This window comes from Triticum aestivum, chromosome 2B (assembly GCF_018294505.1).
Source record: "Triticum aestivum cultivar Chinese Spring chromosome 2B, IWGSC CS RefSeq v2.1, whole genome shotgun sequence".
NCBI lineage: Eukaryota > Viridiplantae > Streptophyta > Magnoliopsida > Poales > Poaceae > Triticum > Triticum aestivum.
This window is the reverse complement of record NC_057798.1, coordinates 107,700,245-107,724,207: the sequence shown is the minus strand read 5'-3', so window position 1 is coordinate 107,724,207 and position 23,963 is coordinate 107,700,245. Positions and strand designations below refer to the sequence as shown.

At 43.2% G+C, this 23,963-nt stretch overlaps 4 protein-coding genes across 23 annotated transcripts; 2 read left to right on the top strand and 2 right to left on the bottom strand.

The window, feature by feature from the left end:
- The first annotated feature begins 4,168 nt into the window (after nt 1-4,168).
- LOC123043760 (glutamate dehydrogenase 1, mitochondrial) lies at nt 4,169-12,945 on the top strand. Of its 18 annotated transcripts, none has more exons than XR_006419534.1 (7): nt 5,838-6,020; nt 6,340-6,607; nt 7,038-7,281; nt 8,035-8,171; nt 10,334-10,389; nt 12,202-12,362; nt 12,543-12,945. XR_006419534.1 is itself a non-coding variant. In XM_044466322.1 (6 exons), exons 1-4 carry the CDS (start codon nt 4,822-4,824, stop codon nt 5,945-5,947), a joined length of 498 nt encoding a protein of 165 aa, XP_044322257.1. In that variant the 5' UTR covers nt 4,169-4,821; the 3' UTR covers nt 5,948-6,020; nt 6,340-6,607; nt 6,717-7,019. The 18 variants fall into 18 exon arrangements, 1 of the variants encoding a protein (XP_044322257.1); XR_006419532.1 differs by having other exon boundaries at nt 12,178-12,362; XR_006419531.1 differs by having other exon boundaries at nt 10,334-10,436.
- On the bottom strand, nt 8,306-11,314 carry LOC123043759 (uncharacterized). 2 transcript variants are annotated; one of them, XM_044466320.1, is made up of 11 exons: nt 11,077-11,314; nt 10,903-10,990; nt 10,648-10,779; nt 10,316-10,543; nt 10,185-10,244; nt 9,812-10,114; nt 9,574-9,738; nt 9,157-9,497; nt 9,014-9,089; nt 8,834-8,928; nt 8,306-8,749 (listed from the first exon to the last, which is right to left on the bottom strand). In XM_044466320.1, exons 2-10 carry the CDS (start codon nt 10,912-10,914, stop codon nt 8,836-8,838), a joined length of 1,410 nt encoding a protein of 469 aa, XP_044322255.1. In that variant the 5' UTR covers nt 10,915-10,990; nt 11,077-11,314; the 3' UTR covers nt 8,306-8,749; nt 8,834-8,835. The 2 variants fall into 2 exon arrangements, with proteins under 2 accessions (XP_044322255.1, XP_044322256.1); XM_044466321.1 differs by having other exon boundaries at nt 9,157-9,281; nt 9,372-9,497; nt 10,903-11,115.
- Nucleotides 12,946-15,352: 2,407 nt separating the features above from the next.
- Nucleotides 15,353-16,961, top strand: LOC123039052 (uncharacterized). The gene is made up of 5 exons (XM_044462359.1): nt 15,353-15,943; nt 16,032-16,106; nt 16,241-16,285; nt 16,373-16,711; nt 16,806-16,961. The coding sequence occupies exons 1-5, from the start codon at nt 15,353-15,355 to the stop codon at nt 16,959-16,961; spliced, it is 1,206 nt and encodes a 401-aa protein (XP_044318294.1).
- A 672-nt stretch (nt 16,962-17,633) lies between these two features.
- On the bottom strand, nt 17,634-22,230 carry LOC123043758 (protein FAR1-RELATED SEQUENCE 5). 2 transcript variants are annotated; one of them, XM_044466319.1, is made up of 4 exons: nt 21,932-22,230; nt 18,530-20,668; nt 18,320-18,448; nt 17,634-17,928 (listed from the first exon to the last, which is right to left on the bottom strand). In XM_044466319.1, exon 2 carries the CDS (start codon nt 20,660-20,662, stop codon nt 18,650-18,652), a length of 2,013 nt encoding a protein of 670 aa, XP_044322254.1. In that variant the 5' UTR covers nt 20,663-20,668; nt 21,932-22,230; the 3' UTR covers nt 17,634-17,928; nt 18,320-18,448; nt 18,530-18,649. The 2 variants fall into 2 exon arrangements, with proteins under 2 accessions (XP_044322254.1, XP_044322253.1); XM_044466318.1 differs by having other exon boundaries at nt 21,936-22,228.
- Between the last annotated feature and the right edge of the window lie 1,733 nt (nt 22,231-23,963).

Here is a 23,963-nt window from a genome sequence, read left to right as displayed (position 1 = left end):
AGGACTGGGCTCCGCCGGGCTAGTACTGGGAGGCGCGACCTACCGAGGGGCGCAGTTTGGTGAGGATTCAGCCCGTCGTTGACCCGAACCTTCTTTGATGGTGGTCGCGTGGGCCAGTGACGGTCCAGAGGCTTGAGGACCCCCCGTGGATGTGGTATGTCACCGTGTTAGTGAGGAGGATGCGCATGTCCGTCGCTACTTGGTTGCGTTGGAGCAAAGGTTCTCCTATACCTGGCAGGTTCCCTAGGGATCTCACTAGAGCTATGATCCTATGATGGTTCCTTCTCTTTGGGTGTCCACCGCCCGCGCCGATACTCGTTGTTCGCTAGGGTTTTAGTTTTATTAGTGATGTTATATGTATGATACTATTCTGGATGTATTAGTGATAATATTCGACGATGTACGAACACAAGAGATGATTTACTTTTGCTTATTGGATGCATGCTAATTTGAATACTTATTTATTTTACGATTTGGTTTTGCTTATAGAATGCTCATGTCAACATGAGTCCTATAAGATATTTTGAAATGTATATCTTGTGTTCCTCAAATAGGATATGTGCTTGCCCAAGTGGCCGGTCATGTTTGCAGACTACACCTCCGAGTGGCCTATGTTTTGCTGGAGTGTTGATTCATTTCTGTTCTGGCAAATTTCAGGCGTTCGATATGTCCTATTTTAGCAAAGGTCATGCCAGATTTTTCCGTGAATTTTGGCATGACTTGTGCCATAATATGTAGGAAATATCGTGTGCCCCGGATTTCTGTGTTGAGTATCCTGGTAGTTGCCTTCGATTGATTTTCAATTAATGTTTCAACTATGAACATAGGAAATGTCTGATGACGAAAAGGATTTCGGTATTTGCAATACTGTGAAGACGAGCGCGGCCTGTGTGACAGAATCTTCCTAGATGATGATAGGCGCTTCAGCATCAAGCTGGACAAGAACTTCGATGTGGATACAATAAGTCACAAGGACAAGTCTTTTTTCATAATTAAGCATGCCATCTGCTTCATTTGCTTCAACTTTTAATTTAATTTTTTTTACTATTCTACTAGCATATCCCCTGCCATGCAAGAGTTTTTGTCTTGGATAAGATAGGTTTCAGTCCTATGCAAACTACTATGGAGGTAAAGAGAGTTTACTTGAAGACCGAACATGGTTATACTTTCCACGCAAAATTATACAACGCGGACACCTACACCTATTTTGAATGCAAAACTTGGCAAGCACTATGCAAGACTTATGCATTTGAGCTTGATATGGTTATCACCTTTGATATTCGTCCAGAATATGATATTGAAGGTAATATCGACATCTATGTCGATGTGCGGACGCCTCCAGTTATACCATTATGTGAATTTCTCAACCATATTTATGTCTTCGATATTGTTTATTCAAAAATAGTTGACAACTAATTTCTATTGACAGTTTATTTCCATTCAAGCAAACATGTCCGGCGCTTGGTAGACATGACCGTCCACTGTCCCACGGCTGAACTAAACTGCGAGGAGATAGGTCATTATGTTTCATGGCTTGAGGATCTTCATACTGTCAAGACAAATTATTTTCCTAGACTTAAAAACCTTTGTACTCAAAACGTGCGACCAATAGTGTTCGTATTGAACTACGGTCACACCTATTTAGGAAAGATGGTAAAAATTTTACTATTTGTCTTCAGTGCATCTTTTGCATACATTATTTTTTAAGCTAAACTCCATTGCTAAGTATGTTACTACACAATGTTCTTCAACAGGGACTCCCGATGAATGTTGTGCCTCATTGGATCGAGACTAAAGGTCGCATGAGAATGGTTAGCTTACGGCCAAGACATCCTACAATGCACTTTAGTGCATTCAGGATTTTTAAAAGCGAGGAATGCTTAATAGTAAAAAACTGGAGCAAAATTGTGAACGATCGCAGAGAAGTAATAATGGGCAGCAATCAGAAGCGCAACCCATGATTAGGAGACATGTTAATCTGCATGCTCCAACATGATGAAGCAGGAGTGCTACACATGTTTTATGCTATTTACCTGAGAGAGAGAGAGCAGCAGGAGTGATTAGCTAGCTAGAAATGAGTTTGAAGATAATGATGTGCTACACTATGACTATGATGATTAAATAGCTAGTGTTGGTGGTAATGACTATGATGATTATTATTAGCTAGTGTTGGTGGTGATTAGATAGTTACCGCAGCTAGTGTCGGTGGTGATTAGCTAGCTAGAATGAGTTTGAAGATGATGATGTGCTACACTATGACTATGATGATTAAATAGCTACTATTGGTGGTAGTGGCTATGATGATGATTAAATAGCTTGTGTTGGCGGATTAGATTCAAGTGGATGCAACATGTGATGCACATCGAAAGTACTACTAGTCCAAACTAGATCAAGTTTGGATTAGTAATATACTTTTGACATGCACCACATGTTGCCTCCACATGAACCTAATCCACCTTCATTTGACACACGGTTATGGACATAATGATATAAACCTCAAAATTTGTATAACGACGTATAAATACACTAAAAAAGAATACTTGTAACGAACTAGCGATGGAGAGTAAACACGCTGCTACTAGCTAGATTAGCAGTAGTGCGATAGTGAACCACGCTGCGGCTATATGTCTTAGCAGTAGCGTGTGTCGAGCGCGCTACTGCTAAGTAATAGCTGTAGCGCCTTACTAGTAGCGCGGTGTCCTGCGCTACTAGTAGGCATTAAATCCGCGCTACTACTAGGGTTTTCCCTAGTAGTGTCCCACCTATATATATGTGGGGAGGGGCGCCCTAGCACACCGAAGACAATTGCCTAGCCATGTGCGGTGTCCCCCTCCACAGTTTACACCCCCGGCCATATTCTCGCGGTGCTTAGGCGAAGCCCTGCGAGAATCACTTCACCATCACAGTCACCACACCGTCGTGCTCACGAAACTCATCTACTTCCTTGATGTCTTGCTGGATCAAGAAGATGAGGGACGTCAGCGAGCTGAACGTGTCCAGAACTCGGAGGTGTCATACGTTCGGTACTCGATCGGTCGAGCGTGAAGAAAGTTTGACTACATCAACCGTGTTGTAAAACACTTCCGCTTACGGTCTACGAGGGTATGTAGACACACTCTCCCCCTCGTTGCTATTCATCTCCATGGATAGATCATTGCGTGTGCATAGAATTTTTTTTGTTTTCCATGCAACGTTTCCTAACATTATATCATACTCTCCTTAATAAGTTAGTACTCACATTCAGAAGGTTTCTTGTTGAACATTTGTTCGATTTTTCTTATTTTCAGTCTAAACTGTGGTTCTCAATGTCCAGTAAAACTTCAGTTGAGTGAAAGACATGCATTGTCCAGAAAGATACCAAGTTCAGTCTCATTATAGAGAAAGATACGAAGTTGAGTCAATAAAGGCTTAACATGTTTGATATGCGCAAAACAAGCAGATTGGCCCACACTGATTGGGGTTTTGGTCTGTGTGCCCAGGTGGAGCAGCATGGTAAGTCTTATGATAAAGTTGTATCACACATTCCTCATATATGTACAGTTATGGCACCAAAAATAATAAGTTATGTTCTGGGATTCTGAACATTATAAAGTTGATAGTTAGGCACAAAGCTATTGCTCTTGCAAAAAGTCTTCTTACACTCAAATTGTCATGCCGAAAAATTCACGGGTGTAGAACTTCTTACCTTTCTCTTTTGTTTATGGAATTTATTCTTACCCATAGTAGCCCCTGTAGACATGACGTTGTTTAGTTACCAAGTGCCGATTGGCTGATTTCATTGTCTTCTTTCTACTGCAAATCGTGCTTTGGACTAAGTGGTGGCTTACAACATATCAGTGCAAGGCTCCTCAACGAGCATACATCAAATTTCCCTTGGTTGATTTGCATATAGATAATCTATGTTGGATGATTATATTTCAATACAATTGTTACAGCGATTGGCGATTTTCGGGACCGTCCATTCATTATGATCAAACGGTGGAAAAATAGGAGTTACGATGAGTTACGGGAGTAAAATTACATGAAATTACAAATAATTGTGGGACCATTACAAGATTATGGTGGGATTAATCAGTTTCTAAAAGGGTAGATCCGTCCAATTTAGTGTGCAGCGCTGGGACCCGTCAAAAAAATTAATGTGCAGCGCTGGGACAAAAGGAAAAGAAAACCTCTGCACGCTTCATCCCCAATCTGTCGATCCCCTCTCCGCTTGCCTCCTCCTCTCCCGGGTCGCCGCGCTGCCGACTCAGCCGCTTCTCCTGCGCCTTCTCCTCCCCGCTCCCCAGATCGGCGTCCAGCGCAGGAGGATCCGGGTGGTCATGGTGGCGGCATGTTCAGCGGCCTCGCCGGATTGTTAGCCTCCTCAATCCCCTCGCACAGGCGCCGCCGCCAAGCCTGCCCTCGACCGTGGCGCCGCCGGCGTCACTCCTGTCGCTCGTGCCGCCACCGCCACCGGCCCTCGCACAGCCGCAGCTGCATGCTCTCCTCTGCTGCCCCAGCGCCCCGAGCATCACCCCGTCGAATAGGCGCTCCCCACGTTAGCGCCTTCTCCATGGATCAGTCACTGACGGCCATCAACGCCGGTGACCCAATCCATAGGAAGGTAACCCAGGGGATTAATCTTCCACCGCCGCCGCCGAGGGGGGCCCTGTTTTTCCATGCATGTCCTCTGACCCATTATCCTGCATAGCCGCCAGCCGTCGCCGAGGACAGAGAAGGTCCGGTGTCTAGAACCGTCGCTACCTATCCTGCCAAGCTTCTCGCCCGGGACGAGTATCCCTCCCAGCCACCTGCGCCACCATCCGCCTCTGGCAATTTCGTATGCGTGTAGGCGACAGTGGAACAAATTCAGACAGTCAATTATCCGTCCGTCAGAATACTCAGGTTCTGTACTTCTGTATTTCACGCCATTCTTCCTTTATTCTCTCTTTTGCATAGCATGTGGACAGTAAACCACATAGTCGTCCATCACTGAATATCTGAATTTGTTCCATTCAGACATTCAAAGTCACATTCCGAACGTGTGTAGGTGTCGGAGATGTCGTTCTCACACAACACTCACTTACACATATGTTTTGAATCGGCTTAAGGATGCTGTGGACAGTAATATATTCTACCAAATATATACAAGCATGCCTACACAATGTTGGTAATAATCGTTGTGTAAAATGGCGCCATACATTGTGGAGCAAGGCCAAAACTCTGTTTCTTCATCTACATTTGCACAGGTGAGCAATTATTATCTTCTTGCCTTTTCAGGTATTTGGCAATATTGGCTCTTGGGATGCCCAATTGATCACTGAAGCTGGTGGCAAGGTGGTCTCCATCAGAGATGTCACAGGGGCTGTCAAGAACTCCAATGGCATTGACATAGCCAAGCTGATGAAGCACTCGGCAGAGAACCGCGGGATCAAGGGCTTTGACGGAGGCGACGCCGTTGACCCGACCTCGCTGCTCACGGAAGAGTGCGATGTGCACATCCCGGAAGCTCTGGGAGGAGTCATAAACAAGTAATCTTCTATTTACTCATCCCATCTCACTTCATCCAATCTTTATCAGATTACTGCTCAGAAGCTCAGTTAAAGTATCCTCCTGGCTGTTATTTTTTGTGTATCTGAATACATTTTTGTTAATAAAAAGTCCTTTTGATTATGTTCTTGTACTAGGGACAATGCTGATGCCATAAAAGCAAAGTACATCATCGAGGCTGTTAACCACCCAACAGACCCTGAGGCCGACGAGGCAAGAACACCAACATTTTACCACAAAACTAAGCTGAATTTGTTGACACATTCACACATTGACTGACAGCAGAGAAATGTTCATGTTCGTGGTGCAGATTCTGGCAAAGAAGGGCGTGCTGGTCCTACCGGACATCATGGCCAACTCCGGTGGAGTGATAGTGAGCTGCTTCGAGTGGGCCGCTGGGCGTCCAAGAGGCACTTGACCTTGCTGGATCACGCTGTCATCGGCGTAATCCAGGCCGGATCTGTGGAGAGCCCGGCGCAGCACCGTCACAGGTCCATATCTCTTACTCTACCTTATTCCTTGCAAGTTCACGGCTTTGCATTACTCTTCAGTTCTGGTTACTAGTTTGAATCTGTAAAAGTATCTGATGGAGCACATGAGCTTTATACAGTGGACATGTAACTAAATTATGAATGTTGCTTCCTTATGCTTAATGGAGTAGGTGGGCAACTCCCTTTTGTGTAAGATTTTATAAATATTATTAATTGACTTGATTATTTGCTAGTCTATGATATCTGTATTCTGTAAAACAGGTCATGACTGATTCTGCAGTTGCTGATTCGATTTTTTTTGCTTCCAATGCTTTGTTAGATTGATAAGGGCCGGAGCTTCAATGACAAATCCACTATATTCAGCACACAGCCCAACTCAGCAGGCACGAGCCATGTCGACAGTCGGGGTGGCACTCGAGTGCATGCTCGCCTTGACAGTCATCAAGGTCGCAATAGAGTCGGTGGAGGTTGTGCTCGGCGACGCTGAGAGAGAGTCTATCAAGCATAAGTCCATGTTGTTGTGGCTGAAGCGACTTATGGATGCCGACATGCTTGAAGATTTTGAAGATGAAACCGACCTCAACCTGGTATGGATTCTGTCGATTTGGTCACTATCAATGTTGATATGAATGATGTTGTTTAATAACATATTAATATTTTTAGATAATGAACTACATCTAAAACTTTTTTATGTAGTGAAGTAGATCTGAACCTCACTGTTGGAGTTGATCTTTGAGTCGATGTTAAGTAAAAGCTACATCTACTTGTTGATGCCAAGACCGCCATTTCGTTCCTAAATGTCCCTGCCTTCTTATGTTTCACCAATAGTAAGCTATGTCAACAAATATCATGATTTGATTGAGGGGAAAGTGAAGTAAAACTAGTCTGTTATCCCAAGTGTAATATCAGTTTATGCACTGTTTTTGTCAAGCACCTGATTGAAACTAGTTTGTACTGCCATCTCCGCCCCTTTCAAGCCTTCCATGGTACTGACACACTACATTGTACCTCTTGCAGTGGGCAGCCACTGTGAAGAAGATTAAGATGCCACATAACATGAGATCGATGCAAAAGCGCATAGAAAAGATAAAAGAGGACCGTGAGGACCGGCAAGGTCCCGACATCCAGGATACAGCAGGATATGTGGAGGAGGCAGAAATCATCTGGAGGACTGATGATTGCATATATTGGAGCAGCAGTTATTTCCCCCTCCTTTTGACTACAGTGGTTGGAGTCAGTAGGTAGTGATTAGAGTAAGTAGGTAATACTTTTCATTGGAATATAACTTGCAAGTTGATGGATTCAGAACCTTTGTGCTATGAAATACAGTTACAGTAGGAGATTCAGACACTGTTCTTGTGATTATGCCACTGGACTATTTCCATTTCCCATTAAAATTAGTTAGGAATTTTGTATATTTAGGCGGTGTATGCCACCGTATTGAATGGACATCTTGGAAAACCAAAATTGGCTCAATTTGGAAGGATGGTTGCTTTATATGATTTTTTTGCCTGCTTTGCACGCGTTGCCACATGTGCATTCCCATGCCTCAGCCATAATCATTGTCGACAAATATTGCAGTCACCTTTAGCATGGAACAGAATAAGTATGGCCCCTATTTTAGTTCTCTCTGTCATGTTCGCGTGCACAACCTATTTTGCCAATGAGCAAGTTTAGCATCTGTTTGTTCATTGCAGAGCTTATGCTGGTTGCCTGGTTCTTATTGTTGTCCTAGCTGTCAAGTTTTTCTTATTGTTGTCCTAGCTGTCTAGTTAGTACCACTAGTTAGTACCAGAACTCTGTTAGAGTAAAGCTAGATGTGACATCTATTACAGTATTGTTACCCAACAGACTTAGGCCTAGATTTATTAGTTGTAAATTTGTTAGCTCAATGTACCGCATTAGTTTCGAAGCAAAACACAAGCTGCAATGTACCAACTCTTGTCCAGATGTCTATATCAGTATAAAAATGGTACATGGTGTTCCTGATGCTATTCTTTCTTCTTTTCTGCAGGAGAGGCTGGCATTTGACAATACGGTTCTGTGTGTGCATTGATTGCTGGTGCTGCAACCTGTAATTTCCTTGTGGAGTGGACCGAAGTAATCCATCAAGCTAGCTGCATTATTGATTCTGTTCCTTTTGCTGGCGAGGTAATAATGTCCCACTCAACTCATGATGTGAGAGATAGTAGTGTAACCATGATATTTACATCATTGGTCATGTGTTCTATATGCTATGATTTTTCTTCCTTAATTACCCTGCCTCAGCCATAATCATCATCCACTTAAACCAGAACTGTATACTTAAAAAAAGAGCCAATGAAAAGTCAAGCATTTGGATGGACATAAGCATACAAATAAAATGCAAAAACATCAGAACATAAGTGTAGCCTTTAATTCAAAGAACATGCTATGAAGATCAATCATTTGGAACTGCCCTTGAAGTGCCTCTCCGTGTAGCCCACTCATGGCTTTACGAATGGGCTGGACACGACGTTTGATGGTTTGCGCTTGCGTCTTTGCAACTCCACTTGTTTAGCGATAGTCTCGGTGTCAAATCGTTGTTTCACTGGATTACTAGGAGGGGCATTCTTCCTCGGGCGTCCACGTTTACGCTTTGGGGCACCGGATGTGTCTGCTTTCTTTGTAACATCAGGGTCGGTGATAATCGTGACGTCGTCGTCTTCACCTTTTCGTTCCTCTGGAATGCTGGCTTCATACTCGTCCCTCTATAGAGGAAATAGTGGTGTGTTACGTGCAATCATGAAAGGTAGGAACTACATGATATGAAATGCTAGTTCTGTAGAACTTACCGTTATAGGATTCTTGTATGAACTTTTCTGAAGCTTGTTGCAATCTGAACGCAGTAGTTTGAACATATTTTCCAGCTGAAAATATATATTTCTTCCTGAATTAGATAGCGACACATAGGTTAGGATAGGTTGAAGCATAGGTAGTGCATGATTGCAAATGTAATTTAGTGTTTGGCAGACCTGTGTGAAATCCTCGGTAATTTTATCTCCGTCCCATGTCAACATGTATTTGAGTGTGTACGCCCCACAGGAATAACTGTGATGTAAAGTTGAAGTTAAGTATTGTAGTGTAGGTGAGGAATCATGTAGCTGCCTATACGTACCCATCCGTTTGTTGTGGTATGTTAGTATAGCAAGTGGTTTTCCACTGGGTAATATTGATGGGTTTAGGCGGTGTTACCAAGCCATCCTCGACCGCTTCATTGATACACGCCTGAATGGACTCCACCTGGTGTACGAGGAGTAATTCAAGGGATTGCATTAGTGCTTTTAAAAAGGTGTCACATGATGGTAAGAGGCAGCAAGAGAGCAAGATTACCAGTGCAGTTTCCTTGGCAATGTCACGATATGCTTGGTTGGAGTTTAGGACCTGGATCTCTTCTTTGTCTAAATTAAACACGAGTAGTAACCAGTGCATGCGGTGCACATTCATTGGGACACGTACCTGGCAGAAAATTAAAGCGGACTCAATTTAGGGAAAATCAAGATATACAATTAAACAAGCCAGGAAATATGCATACCATTCTGCGTCCTACAAATTTCGTTGCTACATTAGCAACATCTGGGCTTTTGCATCCCATTGGAATACCCCCAAATTCGCCTAGCAATCTTTTGCTTTCTACGGTGGAAATGAATGGTGTAGCATCAGTTGCAACATTGCTAATGTGTGCATATGCATTAATAACCTGCAAAATTTGTAGTCATGTAATATGGCACAATTTAGAATACTTGATCTAGATTGCAGTATATGGGCCTTACGTCATCGACGAAGAATAGTTTGCTAACATTTGGCTTGAGTTGATGAACTGTTAGCACAATGTCTTCGATGTGAACTACCTCAACAAGGTCGTGACTCTCTCGGATGAAAAGTGCAGCCTCATAGTCTTCATCTATCAATACGTAATCATTGTTGAATACAGGCTTCCGTGGTGGGATGTCTTGGTCCAACTCCTTGTTTTGCACCACAGGTTTTGCACTAGGTCTACCAGCAGAAATTCGTGCTTTCCATGCGTCAAACCCAGGAGTTGATGAAAACTTGCCATTGCTTGGTTGCTCTTGTTCCTAAAATTAGAAGTTGGTCAATGAACAGAAATTAGCTCATGTTAGCAAGGTGATGGGCCATAGTTATCACCTGTACGTATGCATTCTTTGTCGTTGATTGTTTGTTTGTTTCACCTAGCAATCTTAATTCCTGTAACATGAAATGCATAGAATGAAAATATAGGAAGTTATGGGTAAAATTTATGTTGTAGTATCACTTACCTGGAGTTCCCTTTTCAGGTCTCCAACTACCCTTTTGAGGTCTCCAACTTCGTCCTCCAGCTTGGACAACCTAGGTTGAGTGGCAATTTTACCCCTTATGTTTATCACGTCCTCGGTCACGGTGATTATTCTTTTATCTAATTTGTGCTCTACTTCTACAACTTGTTTGACCAACTTTTTCTCTTGTTCTGCAAATAGATCGTTCTGTGTTTGAAGTATCATGTCCATCTGCATAAAAGAAATGTCAACTCGTTTTGTTCGAAGAAAAATAAGTATGGTTCGTTGTGACCTTTGTTGTGTTATTGAAAAGGATGTGTCTTCTAGCAACTTACTTGTTGGCTACTCATAGTTTGACCTCGTGGTTGTGGTCGATAGATAGCATCTTCATGCGCATGTGTACCTTTCTTGGTATGCTGGTCATTTGTAATGTTGGTTGGCTCCAGATCGCCAATGCTCATGACAACCTTTGAAAAGATATATAGAATCAGTACTAAGAAATAAATATAGTAAATAAATAAGTCAAGTCTAGAAAGGTATCAATCCATTGTATAGGCCTCCTTTATCATAAGCCTCGGTTCTTATTTTACCTGTGGCTTCATCCCACCGTGCCATCAGCGGACGGGGTATACGAGAATACAAAATCGATCCAGCACGGACATGTTCCCAATACCAAAACTATAGGAAACATTAGTTCATCAATGATACAGATATATGCATCATACGAAAAATAGACGAATGACAACTAGCATCGTAGCACTTACTTGGAGCAAAGCTAGATTTCCTTGTAGATTGACTTGATCCTTATAATTAAAAGTATTGATGGATGTTATCAAATGGTTCAGTGTGAAACATCCCCAGTTAAATTTGGGAATTCTTGCGACGTCTTCAACAAGGACGAAATATTTGGAGTCGACATAATCCTGTACCGTGGGTGCTAAAATAATGCCAATAGCATACAAAACAAACCTCCTGATGAAATGATCATCTGGAGTTTTGGAGGCTTTAATTTTGTACTCAAGGTCACTCAGCTTATGTCTTCCATCTGTTTGATAAGCCCTTAACAAGTTTGCGTCTTTTGGTTTTCCCATTTCCATATATATATTTTCCCCCTCTATTGGAAGGTCCATTAATTGATAGACATCCGTTGGAGTTATAGAAATGTCCTTACAAGCAATGTGAATACTCTGCATGTCGTGGATGTAGCTCTTTGCTAGCAGCACCAACATAATACGTCGGAGGGACACTGACTTCATCTTTGTTAGCCCTCCAAGACCAGTTTGAGTGCAGATGACCTTTAGGTGCTTGTCATCTAATCCATCGATCATTTGCGCGAACCTTATCGGTGAGCACATTAACCTCATATGTGCATGTTTCACACTGAGTTCGTCCAAAAAAGCCTGAAATACGTGTAAAGGTAAAAGAACTATGTGTTTTCAAAGATTTTAACCTAACTGGGTAAAAATATACCTGATTGGTTACGTCTGGTAATTGTGCGTATGCACAACTTGTAGGAGAACTGGCCATTCCTGGAAAATATGCACAAACAGAGACTGGGTCAATTTAGAGAATAAACATAAGCTATGGGGTTGTACCATACTGTAATTGTTCCACCTGTTTCTTTCAGAGCACAAAATTACTATGATAAGCTATTTAATTTAATTATTTCTTTGTTACTACCACTCCAGAGGTGTACGTTTACCACAGATTGATTGGTGATTAATGATTACTTACTAAATTTTCTCTATTGTCGTTAATGTGAACAACACGTGGTATGTACTGCATGATTCTGCCATTTGATATTTATATACAAAGTTTTTGATTATATTGACCTCACTGTTGTCTAAGGGGTGTAAAAATATCAGGTGTTCTAACCGTGATGCGAATAGGTGGATGAAGAGGAAGCAGTACCGCCGTATTGAACAGGCCAGGAGGGTGCTGGCCGTTGGCTCTGATCCCCTGGGTGGCTGGGTGTGGCTGGCGGCTCCAATCGCGCCGGTCAGGAGGGTGTCGTTGGAGAGAGTTCGACGCCGGCGACGAGCATACAGAGGTGGATCACGATGCTGTGGACGCCGCAAATTTCAGAGAAAACCCATAAGATCTCATGATGGGTTCATGCACAGAATAAGCGGAACCCATTTTTTGGTTTTAAATCATCTCATGCGTTGCCTTAGTTGTAACTGATGACATGAGCCGACATTCTTACCTTCAATCCAACATGTGGATGCAGAACAAGCAGTGACGTCGTATTCCGCAGACCGGATGGGCGGTCGCCGGCGGCTCCGTTCCCGTGGGTGAGGACGGCGGCTCCGTTACCGCCGGTGAACAGGGCGGCGGCTCTGTTACAGCCGGTGAACAGGGCAGCCGCGTTCGATGGGACTGACACTGGAGAAGGTCGCGTGTGAGAAGGCACCTGGAATGGAATATGAGTGCAGAATCAGCATTGGAGCCGGCTAGGCCAGTTGGATCGGAGGTTGTTGCAGATAATGGGGGAGGTGGGAGCGGAGGTTGTTGCAGATACGGCTGTGATAAGTGTTAATCTATCGACAAGCCAAAAATTGGATGGCGCCTTTAAAGTCGGAAAGAGGTTGATTGATGAAACACCATTTCTTTTGCCACGTCTTTTTTTTGAATCTGCCACGTCTTTTTCTTTTTCTTTTTTTTTGAAACTAAACGCCCTCTGGCTCTATTCATAAGGCGCTAGCATGTCTGACTGCAAACAATAAAAAGTTTTAATGATTGCCTACCTAGACGGTGTGCCGCCATGTTAGTCTGGCGGCCTGCAAACCGTAATTCAAATCCCTGAAATAAAGTAGAAATATCCTTCATCTCCATGATGAGGTGAAAATATGCCGACCGCTCAGGTAACTCCAAGAGCCCCTGGATCTCTTGACAGTCCGTCTCCAACACCACTTGTTGAAAGATTCGAGTGTTTTTGTGGAGTGCTCAAAAATTTCTTGCCAACACCACTAATTGTGTGTTAACTTCTTTTTTTTCCTATGGTAGTACGTGTCTCATTCATATATTTAAAAAACAAAGTACAAGTCACGTAAAGACCGACATGACAGAAGTGAAAAGATAGCAAAACTTCTCTGAGCTTGACACCAACACCTGTCACCTGCCTCCGGCACCACCACATCAGCCACCGAAGAAAAGAATGATGGATCACCTCCTCACCCGAGCTCGACGCGGCTCCATCGTTGATATGCAGCTTTGCGGACCTTCAAGGTGGCTCAGCAAAAGTCAATCATGCACCACAATGTCGCACGTAAATAACAAATGTTGGTACCCCATGTTGTAGTCCCTGTCGTTGACAGGCGTAGTTGCACGGCGGTGATTCCCCATTGCAAAGCCTCCTGAACACCGGAGATCGTTGAAGCACGTTGATGCCGTTGTGACAACTGGGCATTCCAAAGAAAGTATGCCAAACCCATAAGTCATATGGTGCCACCGCTTCTAGTATGATGGTGGCCTCTCTGGTGTGACCTTGATACATTACCCGCAGACCTTTGGGGCAGTTTTTCCATTGCCACTACATGCAATCAATTGATCCGAGCATTCCTGAAAACCCCCTTGCCTCTCCAATAGCCAACAACTTCTCCCGTGTCCCGTGCATTTGGTTCTCTGAGATACTCCTGTCCAAACACCTCAATCACGGCGTGAGCAAATTTGACAATAGTCTTGAGGCACGTGCTCTCCCCCATCCTGACGGACTCACCAACAGCGTCTGCAGCAGTACCAAGTACTATGGGTCATCCGGGTACATCACTACCACCATGTGTCGTATATTATCAGTAGCACTATTGATCCCTGGAACCCTTTTAGCACAATGGGTCATCTGGAAATGTTAACACCACGAGTCACCCTCAACGAGTAAGACCGATTCTCATGACAGCAGTTGGCTATCACCACTACGGGTACTCCGAACCCAAAACTTCTTTCACATGGGTGGGCAGCTCGGCGGTACGACTGGTAGTTGTGAGTCATCCGCTGCAGGTAGTACCACGACCATGGCTCTTTACATCTAGTACTACGGGTCATACAGATACATCACTACCACGATGAGTTGTGTGATACTACCAGTACCACTATTGATGAAAAAGGGTTTCCCCCCGCTTTAGATTATAAAGCAACCAACCGATCGATACAACGAGCTTGCTGGGGCCGCAGCACAAACAAGCCCAAAAGAAAAGAAAGAAAAAGAAAGAGAAACAAATGCCGACAATGGCAGGTCGACGAAACAAAGATGACCAGTGACCGCTGCACCCACTAGAGAAGTACCACCACGCTTCTAGCACTTCAGGTGTCGCGTACCGAGCAGCACCTTCAGGAAGGAATGTGACGACGACGATTTGTTTTAGTTTCTTTTAAGCTTTTTTTTTAGACAAAGTTTCTTTTAAGTTTTTTTTAGTTGAACTTTCTTTTAAGTTTTTTTAAGTAACAAGACCATTTTGTTATTTCAGATTTACGATATTTGATGCACGTGAGCACAATAGCCCATATAGTACTTACTAGCCCAATCCAGATACGTAATAGAATTGCCCATATAGTACTTAGCAGCCCAACTTACCAGCCACGTACGTAAACCTAGCCATAGACGCAAATCCCATCGGGAGCAGTTCATCAGGCGGCGGCTCCCTCTCGTCCACGCCCGACGACATCCTCTCCTCCGCGTCCGGCGACCCGGTGCTCTGCAACCGAACTGTATGTACACCTATGGTGTTTCCCTCCCTCTTATTACCGATCAGATTCAATTAATACAGTGGATGCGGACGGTGCCGCGGTGGTCGATCTGCGGATCCTTTTAGTGGCACATCGCATGCACTAAACTAAAATACAGATATCTAATACTTTATCTAAATTGTAGCAGTATGGGAGTTAGTAATTTGATCTATATAGTGCACCTAGGACCTAGCACCAAGCACTCCGTACCTTCAGTTCGGCCACATTGTGTTGAATAGTGACAGTTTGAAATTAATAGATATTTCAATTTTCAAACATATTGTAACTAGCACTGTTATGTTGGTTTCTATAGGGATCATGGATTCAAAGGCACATCACAACCGAGTGAATGATGACAAGTACTTGCATCAGGCGCATCAAGAGATGGACAAGAATATGCAGCGGGAGCGAGAGGTGATGGACAAGAATCTGAAGCAGGAGCGGGCAACCGTGGACCGCATGAGGAAGGAGGAGCGTGCAGCCATGGAACAGATGATGAAAGAGGAGCTTGCAGCCATGGATCAGAGGTTGAAGCATTTCCATGACGATATGGACCTAAAGTTGAAGCAGGAGCGCAAGAACTTGGATCGCGCTATGCAGCTCGAGCGTGGCAGGATGGAATTCAATATCATGCAGGCGCGTGCGAACATGGACCTTATGTTGAAGCAGGAGCGTAATGACATGAATCACAAGTCCAAAATGGAGGAGATCCGCATGGAAGGGAATATAATGCAAGACCGTGTTCTACAACTCGAGCGTGGTAAGATGGGCTTCAATAACATCCAGACGCGTGTGGGCATGGACCTTAACTTACCACATGACCGCAATGATCTGGATTACAAGGCCAAGATGGAGGAGACCCGCATGGAAGGAAATACGATACAGGACCATGCTAATACACGCCTGAAGGTACGTTCCTTTATTTACTAAGATTATTATTCATTACATTATCCACACACAAAGCAAAATCAGTTTGTAACCACAGCAGCCTCAGCAGGATGACAAGGCCAAGATGGAGGAGATCCGCATGGAAGGGGGTATGATGCAAGACCATGCTAGTACAGGCACGAAGGTATGTTTCATTATTTACTTATTATTCATTAAATTATCCACACACAAACCAAAATCAATTTATATCAACAGCATGCTCAGGAAAAACAAGACATCCCTACACCAGAGCAATCTGTCTCATCAGTACCTCTACAGGTTGAACAAGAGATCCGTACACCAGAGCAATCTGTCTCATCCTACGTAAGTATGTTTTACAAATGGTAAGCACATCCTAAGTATGAACACTTTAATATTGTGGAAAAACTAATGTCAACGAGCCGTATGTAGGTAGTTGTAATGCAATTTATTGTTCATGTGGACGAAGAACTTTCTCATGTTCCTGAAGCATACCACAACAAGAAACCTGGTATGACGACAGTACTTGAACCTGCCAAGGTGGACTGGCATATAATGGTGAAAAATTTGCGTTACCATGGGTACAAAGGGGAAGCAGATTTGTACTACATCAAGCCTGGGTGCGTACCACCAGAAGGAATGGTAAAGATGTTAGGCCAGCATGATGTCAATGAAATGTTGTACACTTTAGAAGGGATAAAGAAATGTCATTTGTACATTGTGAAGAATTGTGCATTCCCAGATTATAGCGACGATGACATGTCTGAACAGGTTGGTTATATTGCCAAGTTCCTACTTATTATTTAAAAAAAGGGCCACATCATTTGCATGTTGACCTAAATACCTTTCGCATGCATATGGGCAGGACATGTCCGAAGAAGACATATATGCATGTGGCTACATGGATATCGGCGAGAGGGACATGGGCGAATATGGGTCATCGCCCAAAAGGAAGAAACTTGCAGATAACAATACGAAGAAAGCATTGGATTTCAGCAGCTGTGATGAGCCTCTTCAGTAGGCTTTTGGTTTTTCTACAATTTCAAGCTTTGGAGCTGAACTATTGTCCCAATTAGTGTTTGCATTATTTTTGATCCAACAATAACTTCATTCAAGTGACAATTTTGAGACTATGTTTACAATAATAGGCTTTCAACTTTGAGTTGTTGCTCAATTTTTAGATAAAAAGTTCCTTTGATGCCCGCACACTTAATTGTGGCTTTTACTATTTTTGCATTGCATATGCTGCACTAGTCCAAACCAGGTTTATGTTCGTAACATCAATGAAACGACCAGTTTTATTAAGAATGTCACTACATTTTGGATTGATGCAAATTTTCACAGGCACATTTCATGAGACGGGCAGAGTATTAGCTTAAAATTTTGGTGCAATTTGTCAAAATGCATATTTTCCATCATATAGCTGTACATGTACCTGGGTATAACCAATCAGATAGCACATTGGTTGAATCAGTTTCAGAGTTCAAGGTCACTACATGACAAGCCAGAAATGATCACCTATCAGCAAGCTTAGGATAAGCCCCAACATGAAGTCTACAGTGCTCCTTCCGTACAAGCATTTCAGGCGACAACAATGTTCATTCGCATAAAAAATGAGCAGGAGGACCCGACCAACTCCAGTTGAAATAGTGCCACGTAAGACCAATTCCACAAATAATGTACACAGATGTAGTAGAGCAAGCACAACACAATATCATTAATAAACATATAAATGGGAGTCTTCTTCATGGAACGCACACCTTGGTCGTAATCAGTCATGATACATATGATAGTGTACGTACTCTGATTACATAGCATCCTAATTAAGCCATCACACTCTACAAGTTTTTTTGCGGCTACACTCTACAAGTTATAACAAAGATAATTACTAGAATTGCAAGTAAGGAAATGCAGCTCTCTTATCTTCCTTGCTGGAGCCTTTGTCCATCCAAAAGCTCCCACATATCATTTTTCTTCACATGGCAACCCTGTTTCAGAGAAAGCAGAGGAGGTTTAGGATAGCGGCACACAAATTTAATTGAGAACAAGATAACAAGCTATCACATTTCTCTTTGGGATCAAGAAGCTCTCTTATGAGCACATTTAATTGAGAACAAGATAACAAGCTATCACATTTCTCTTTGGTAGCATATATAATCACAATTTAAAGAACTAAAGCTTTCTCTATGTAAAAGAAGTAACGCTAGAAATACTCCAGTGATGCAACATACAACCTAAAAATCATGCATAATTTGTGAAACTTGCACTAAAATGGCAGGTTTGCCAAAAACAGATAGACCGGATTAATTATGGACAAAGGACCTCCCAGGTTATCATTTGGGAGGATCGTTTTCATCAGGTGGTCATTGTAATGCTCACATAGGATAGAGGCGGTTGGGCCACTTCGCCACCAACACAACATCACTCTCTTGAGGCTCAGCAGCTGCGTCCATTTTGCCAATGGCCTTGTACAGAGAGTTGTAGCTAACAGTTTGCTGCCATCATTTCCTACACAGCAACAGATATAATTAGTGCACTATAGTAATGAGTAAATCAGATGTAAAAATAAAAGTTAGACATATTTGACACCTCTTTCAATTTATTGCATGTACGCCGATCATGACCTTCCACCCCACAGTAGCCACATTTCCTCTTTGACCTTTGCTTCTTCATCTTTGCCTGCAACCTTTTCTTCGGTGCACCTCGGCCTTACACATGCACTGGGTCCAGAACCTTTTCCAAATCTCCACAATCAATTTCCGTCGTCTGTGGCAGCACCGGACCAAACCTAATGCATTCCTCCTGACCACGGCTTGATTCCTTGCTGCCATCTTGTTCACTCAGAACCATCTCCAGACGCTGATACTCCTCACTAGATTGACATGCCCGGAAACATGCCACGTGACTCAAATTCCGCAACTCACGGTACCTCACAAGGCTTGCCGAATAGTCATACATCTCGCTCTTTCTGATCGGAGGGAATGCAGACTTCGCACTCATCGTCCACCTCATGGGAACACAACACCTAGGCAGCAGTTCCACTTGACGTATTCCCAAGATGTAGAATATGTGAGAGCATGGTGTTCCCAAGCATTCCAGCTTACGACAAGAACAACTGATCATGTACAAAGAACCTTCATTCATCTCACAGCGTACTTCAAACTTCTTCTCTCTTCTATCGATCTTAGCCACAACATATGTAGTCAACTCCCATGCATCTAGTATCTCGCTGATAACACATTTGCTGACAGCATTTATGCTCCATCTGACCAACTGAAACATACAAGGTGTGAAAACCCGGGCAGCATGTTTTTCAAGACTTGAAGCATCAGCGTCTGTAAATGGAACAGACTGCAAGGCCACGATGTCTAGGATCGCCTCGTTCAAGCGTCGTCCCGAAAGGCAACGCTCATAGTGCTCTAGCATATCAAACAATGTCATCTTACCCTCAAGATGTGTATGTAGCACGGAGTTTAGGCTCTCACTCCGCTGATTGCTGCTCAATCCTAAGAAACAACGCCCCACCAGGTATGGAGCACACCACAGCTTCCTCATCTGATACATCTGATGCAACCACGACTCCTCACTTGTCACTTCATTCCTTCGTAAGAACTCTATCCATTTTCTCTCATGCTCTACAGTAGAAGATGAGTCATATATGAAAGATCTGAATTCTTCCCTAACCTCATCATCATGCAGATGGCGTACGATGTTCTGCTGAATGTGCCATACACACAGCCTGTGGTATGAGTCAGGCCACACCACCCTGATCGCTCTCTGCATTGCAAGGTCCCCGTCAGTGATTACAGATATCGAATGCTTCTGCGACATGGCTTCAGAAAATGTCCGCAACATCCACTCGTACGCCTCGTTAGTTTCATGAGAAATAATCTCGCATCCAAAGATAACTGTGTTGCGGTGGTGATTCAACCCGACAAATGACACAAATGGCAGATTATACTTATTGGTCCTGTATGTGCTATCAAAAACCACAACATCGCCGAAAGCCTCGTAGTCAAGGCGGGATTGAGTATCGGACCAGAACAATCCCTTCAGATGCCCATCTTTATCAACCAAGTATTTGAAGAAATAATCTGGGTCTCTCTCTTGCCGCGCCATCATGTGACGAATCACAGTCTGAGCATCGCCGACAGCAACTGTTTCCTGCTTGTAGCGATGACAGAAGTTATAGATGTCCCTCGTCATGCATCCAACATGGTCATATCCACCGTACTGCATGCACAACACATCCATGATTTTGTGTTTCCGGATTCCAACACTTTCCATCTCTATAATGTCTGCTTTTTGCTCGTCGCTGATTCTTCTGTGGGAACGCAAAAAGCAAGCAAGGTCTCGTGGGGCCAGAGGATGATTGTGTTCATCGATGAAATCCTTCACAAACCATCGCCCTGTTTTCGCGACTCTTGCAATGACAAATTTCGCTTTACAACCCACACGAGTGATATTCCGTGGCTTCCTCTTCCTATCTTCTCTCTTCCTCTTCATGTGCTTCTCTTCACGGCAACCTTCACGACTACAGACAAGTTTCTTCAGAATTATCTTCTCGTTCGCTTCATCCCACTCAACATATCCTTTCCTCACACTAAAGCCTTTCTCAAGAGCATACTTGTTATAGAACTTAAAACCCTCTTCCTCGCTATCAAACATCCTGCTGACAACGTCGTCGTACTCAGCCATACACTCAGCACTTACATCGGCCATGTCTTCCTGCATATCACATACAAATTAACAACTGGTCTCAATCATGCACCAGAAGTAAAAGAATTTCCCTACTCACATATTCCTCTCAACATAAAAGGTTCAGAATGAGTTAAAAAAAGTGCAACATCTCATGCCTTTTATGATTACAGTATTGTTCATATGAAGAAAGAAAAAGCTGCTGTACAAAATGTCATGATCGAGTCACACTCAATAGTCAATAGTCATCTGCAGTTACAACTCACTGGCTACGAATACATCAGTTCACGGTAATAGTAAATCACAGAAGAAATCTTATCACAAATAACAAATAACAAAACCACTCAATCTACTAGATGTGACAAATACATCTGCAATGGGCGTGACATCTGCTTTATAACTATCGTAAACTGAATCTAATCTTACCAAAACCGCAATGGGTGTGACATCTACTTGGACACTTGGAGGTGTTTGGACCATCGATCAGCATTGCTGACTTGTTGATTTTCAGAAACTAGATGATTTTTAGATCATTAATTCAGAAACTTGTTGATTTGTATATAAGTGATTTCAGAACATAGCAAACAAATTCAGAAACTGCAAAGCGATCAGACCCGTTCCACTGTCACCTACACCTACACGCGTGCGAAATTGACAGCAGGCCTTTTCCTTAAGCTGGTTGGAAGCTACATGTTCAAGTTTCACCAAGGTCGATTAACTAGAATTTGGACAGGAAAAATAATAATTAGAAACATGAGGTTGATTAACTTGAATTTGGACAGGCAAAATAACAACAAAACATGCATTTAGCTAATATACACTGAAATAAAGTTTTCACTCCTTCACTGATTCTGAGAATTAGTGAGACTTAAATTGACCTCATAAAATTTATCCATGTTTGGAAACAAAGAAAGCAGTAATGCCAGATTATGTGTTGCAGTCTCCCTTACAACAGTTGCAGAATCTTTGACAAGTTTTTGCACAATAGATAGGATAGGGAATGGCGTATCTCAGGATGAACATATATTGTCAGTTCTCCACAGGACTAAGCAAGAAGTAACCTACGTTCCTCATATTGATGATTTATCTAAACACCAAGTAATTTAATTAAAATAAGATCTATAAATGAAGATGGCCAAAAGACTTGTCACAAAATTTGGATAGCTGCCCCAACACTGTCGTAGTAATTCAGAGCAAAGAGATTCAGAAAGAGCAGAGCTAATAGAGCAAATAGATTCAGATTGAGCCGGGGGTTGAGGGAACAGAGAGGAGGAAGGCAGGATTGGCGGCTACCTGCCTATGGACTGGTCGCCGGCGTTGCTGGTCGGGTTATCGGCGGCGGGAGGCGCTGCTGGGGGCGATGGGGCAGCGGAGGCTTCGGCGCGCCGCGGCGGAGGGCATGTAGTTCCTGGCGGGAGGAGCGAGACCAAGGTACCGGACTTGCTTGGATCGGGCCGCCACGGGATTGCTTGATCGGAACCGCGCACCGAGCAAGCCGTCTACGAGCGGCAAGGGCGGCGGCGGCTATGTGACGAGAACTGGATTATCTGCGTGCGGACGGGCGACCAAGAAAGTGCCCTGAGGAACGGAACGGAAGAAGCTACTCGGTTACTCATTTACCATCGAGAGCTGCTATACACACGACGTTTTTGGACGATGCATGAACGACACTCCACATCCAGCCATTGAATCAGGGAATAAAGTGCTTCACATCCATCTGATTGTAAATCGTGCATGCATCGTGCATGGAGTGTCGTCTGTCTAGTATTTTCGTTTACCATCATACCCTTTTCATTAAAAAAAATCTTTAGATTATTTTTCCAGATCTAACGGTCAAAATAAATCAAAGACGGAGTTACGCGAAATTACGAGTTGTAATTCGCCAATCACCGTAAAAGAGCTCATATTTCAATAGAAAATTTAGAATGGATGATTTTCCCGGAAGGGTCTATATATTTCTATATTTTCTACAAGGGAGTAAACGGCGCGGCAAAGCGCATGTTCCCTTCTATTCTTAGTCCTCTCATTGGAATGGCGTGCAACGGCGGCTGGTTCCGGGGCTGCATGGAACGTGGCAACTTTGGTGGCACCCCGGGCTTGATGTTAGCGCTGATCCACCCCTCGGACATGCCGTACTCGGCGGTGACCATGCAAGATTGCGGAGCAGCAGGGACGGCGGCATAAGGGGGCACGGGGGTCAAGGGGCGCGGGGGTGGGTGGCGTTGTATCTCTGGTCGAGGGCCTGTTATTCCTAGCAGATATGCATCACTGAATTTGGTTCCTCGACGGCGTATAGCAGCCATAGTAGTCTTTATATCTCACCACCCCCAAATCAGTAATGTTGCAGTATAGTGCAGAAACAATGCATCTTTGGATGTTGGTTTGAACAGAAGTTGGGGAACATATGGGTTGCTTTTGATTATTAGAGTTCCAATTTAGGAGGGAACAAACCAAACTGCAATCAGATTCTGTTGTTAGTGTTTGCACCAAGCTTTCTAAAATTTCAAGAACCTGACCTGATGTGGTTACTTAATTTTACTAACTACGGAGTACTTACTAGGGATGAAAATGAAGTGGAAAGTTTCCGATTTTCCAGACCAAAAATGGAAATGGAGAGAAAATATGAAAACAAAAATGAAAATTTGCAAAACGGAAATGAAAATGGAATTTTTTATGCGGAAATGGAAGCAAAAACAGAATGGTGTTTTCCGGTGAAACAGACGTGGAAACGAAACTTTTCGTTTCCGTAAATATGGAATTTCCGTTACTACTATAGGTAGCCCAACTACCAAAGAACATCTAATTACACAATGGGTAGAATGAGCGGAATTAATCATTTGAGGACCAACTTTTACTACCACACACGTACTCAACTAGACCCTATATGGGATTGTCATGTACTACTACAATACTATCCTATGTTGCTAACATAATCATATTATTTTGTAGTCATGTTAACAATTCCATCAATTTATTTGTTTTTTGTTTATATTTCTCTATGATCAAGGAGGTTTTAAGTTCTGGTCAAGAAACCGTTTTGTTTTCATGTCCGCTCTGTATTCGCTCCGTGTCTGTTTCCGATAGTATTTGTTTCCGTATTCGTTTCCGGGGTTTCTGTATTTGTTTCCGCTTCTGCAAAAAAAAATATGAAAACAAATATGATAGCACTCAGTTCTGTCCGTTTTCGCACCGTTTTCATCCCTAGTACTTACTAATGCTTTTGTGTGCTGACTTCCGCTTGTGTGCTAAGGGGACCAGATCAATCTAAAGATGAAGAGCAACGACACATCGATTCGCGAGGCATTGGTTCGTCTTGGATATTATC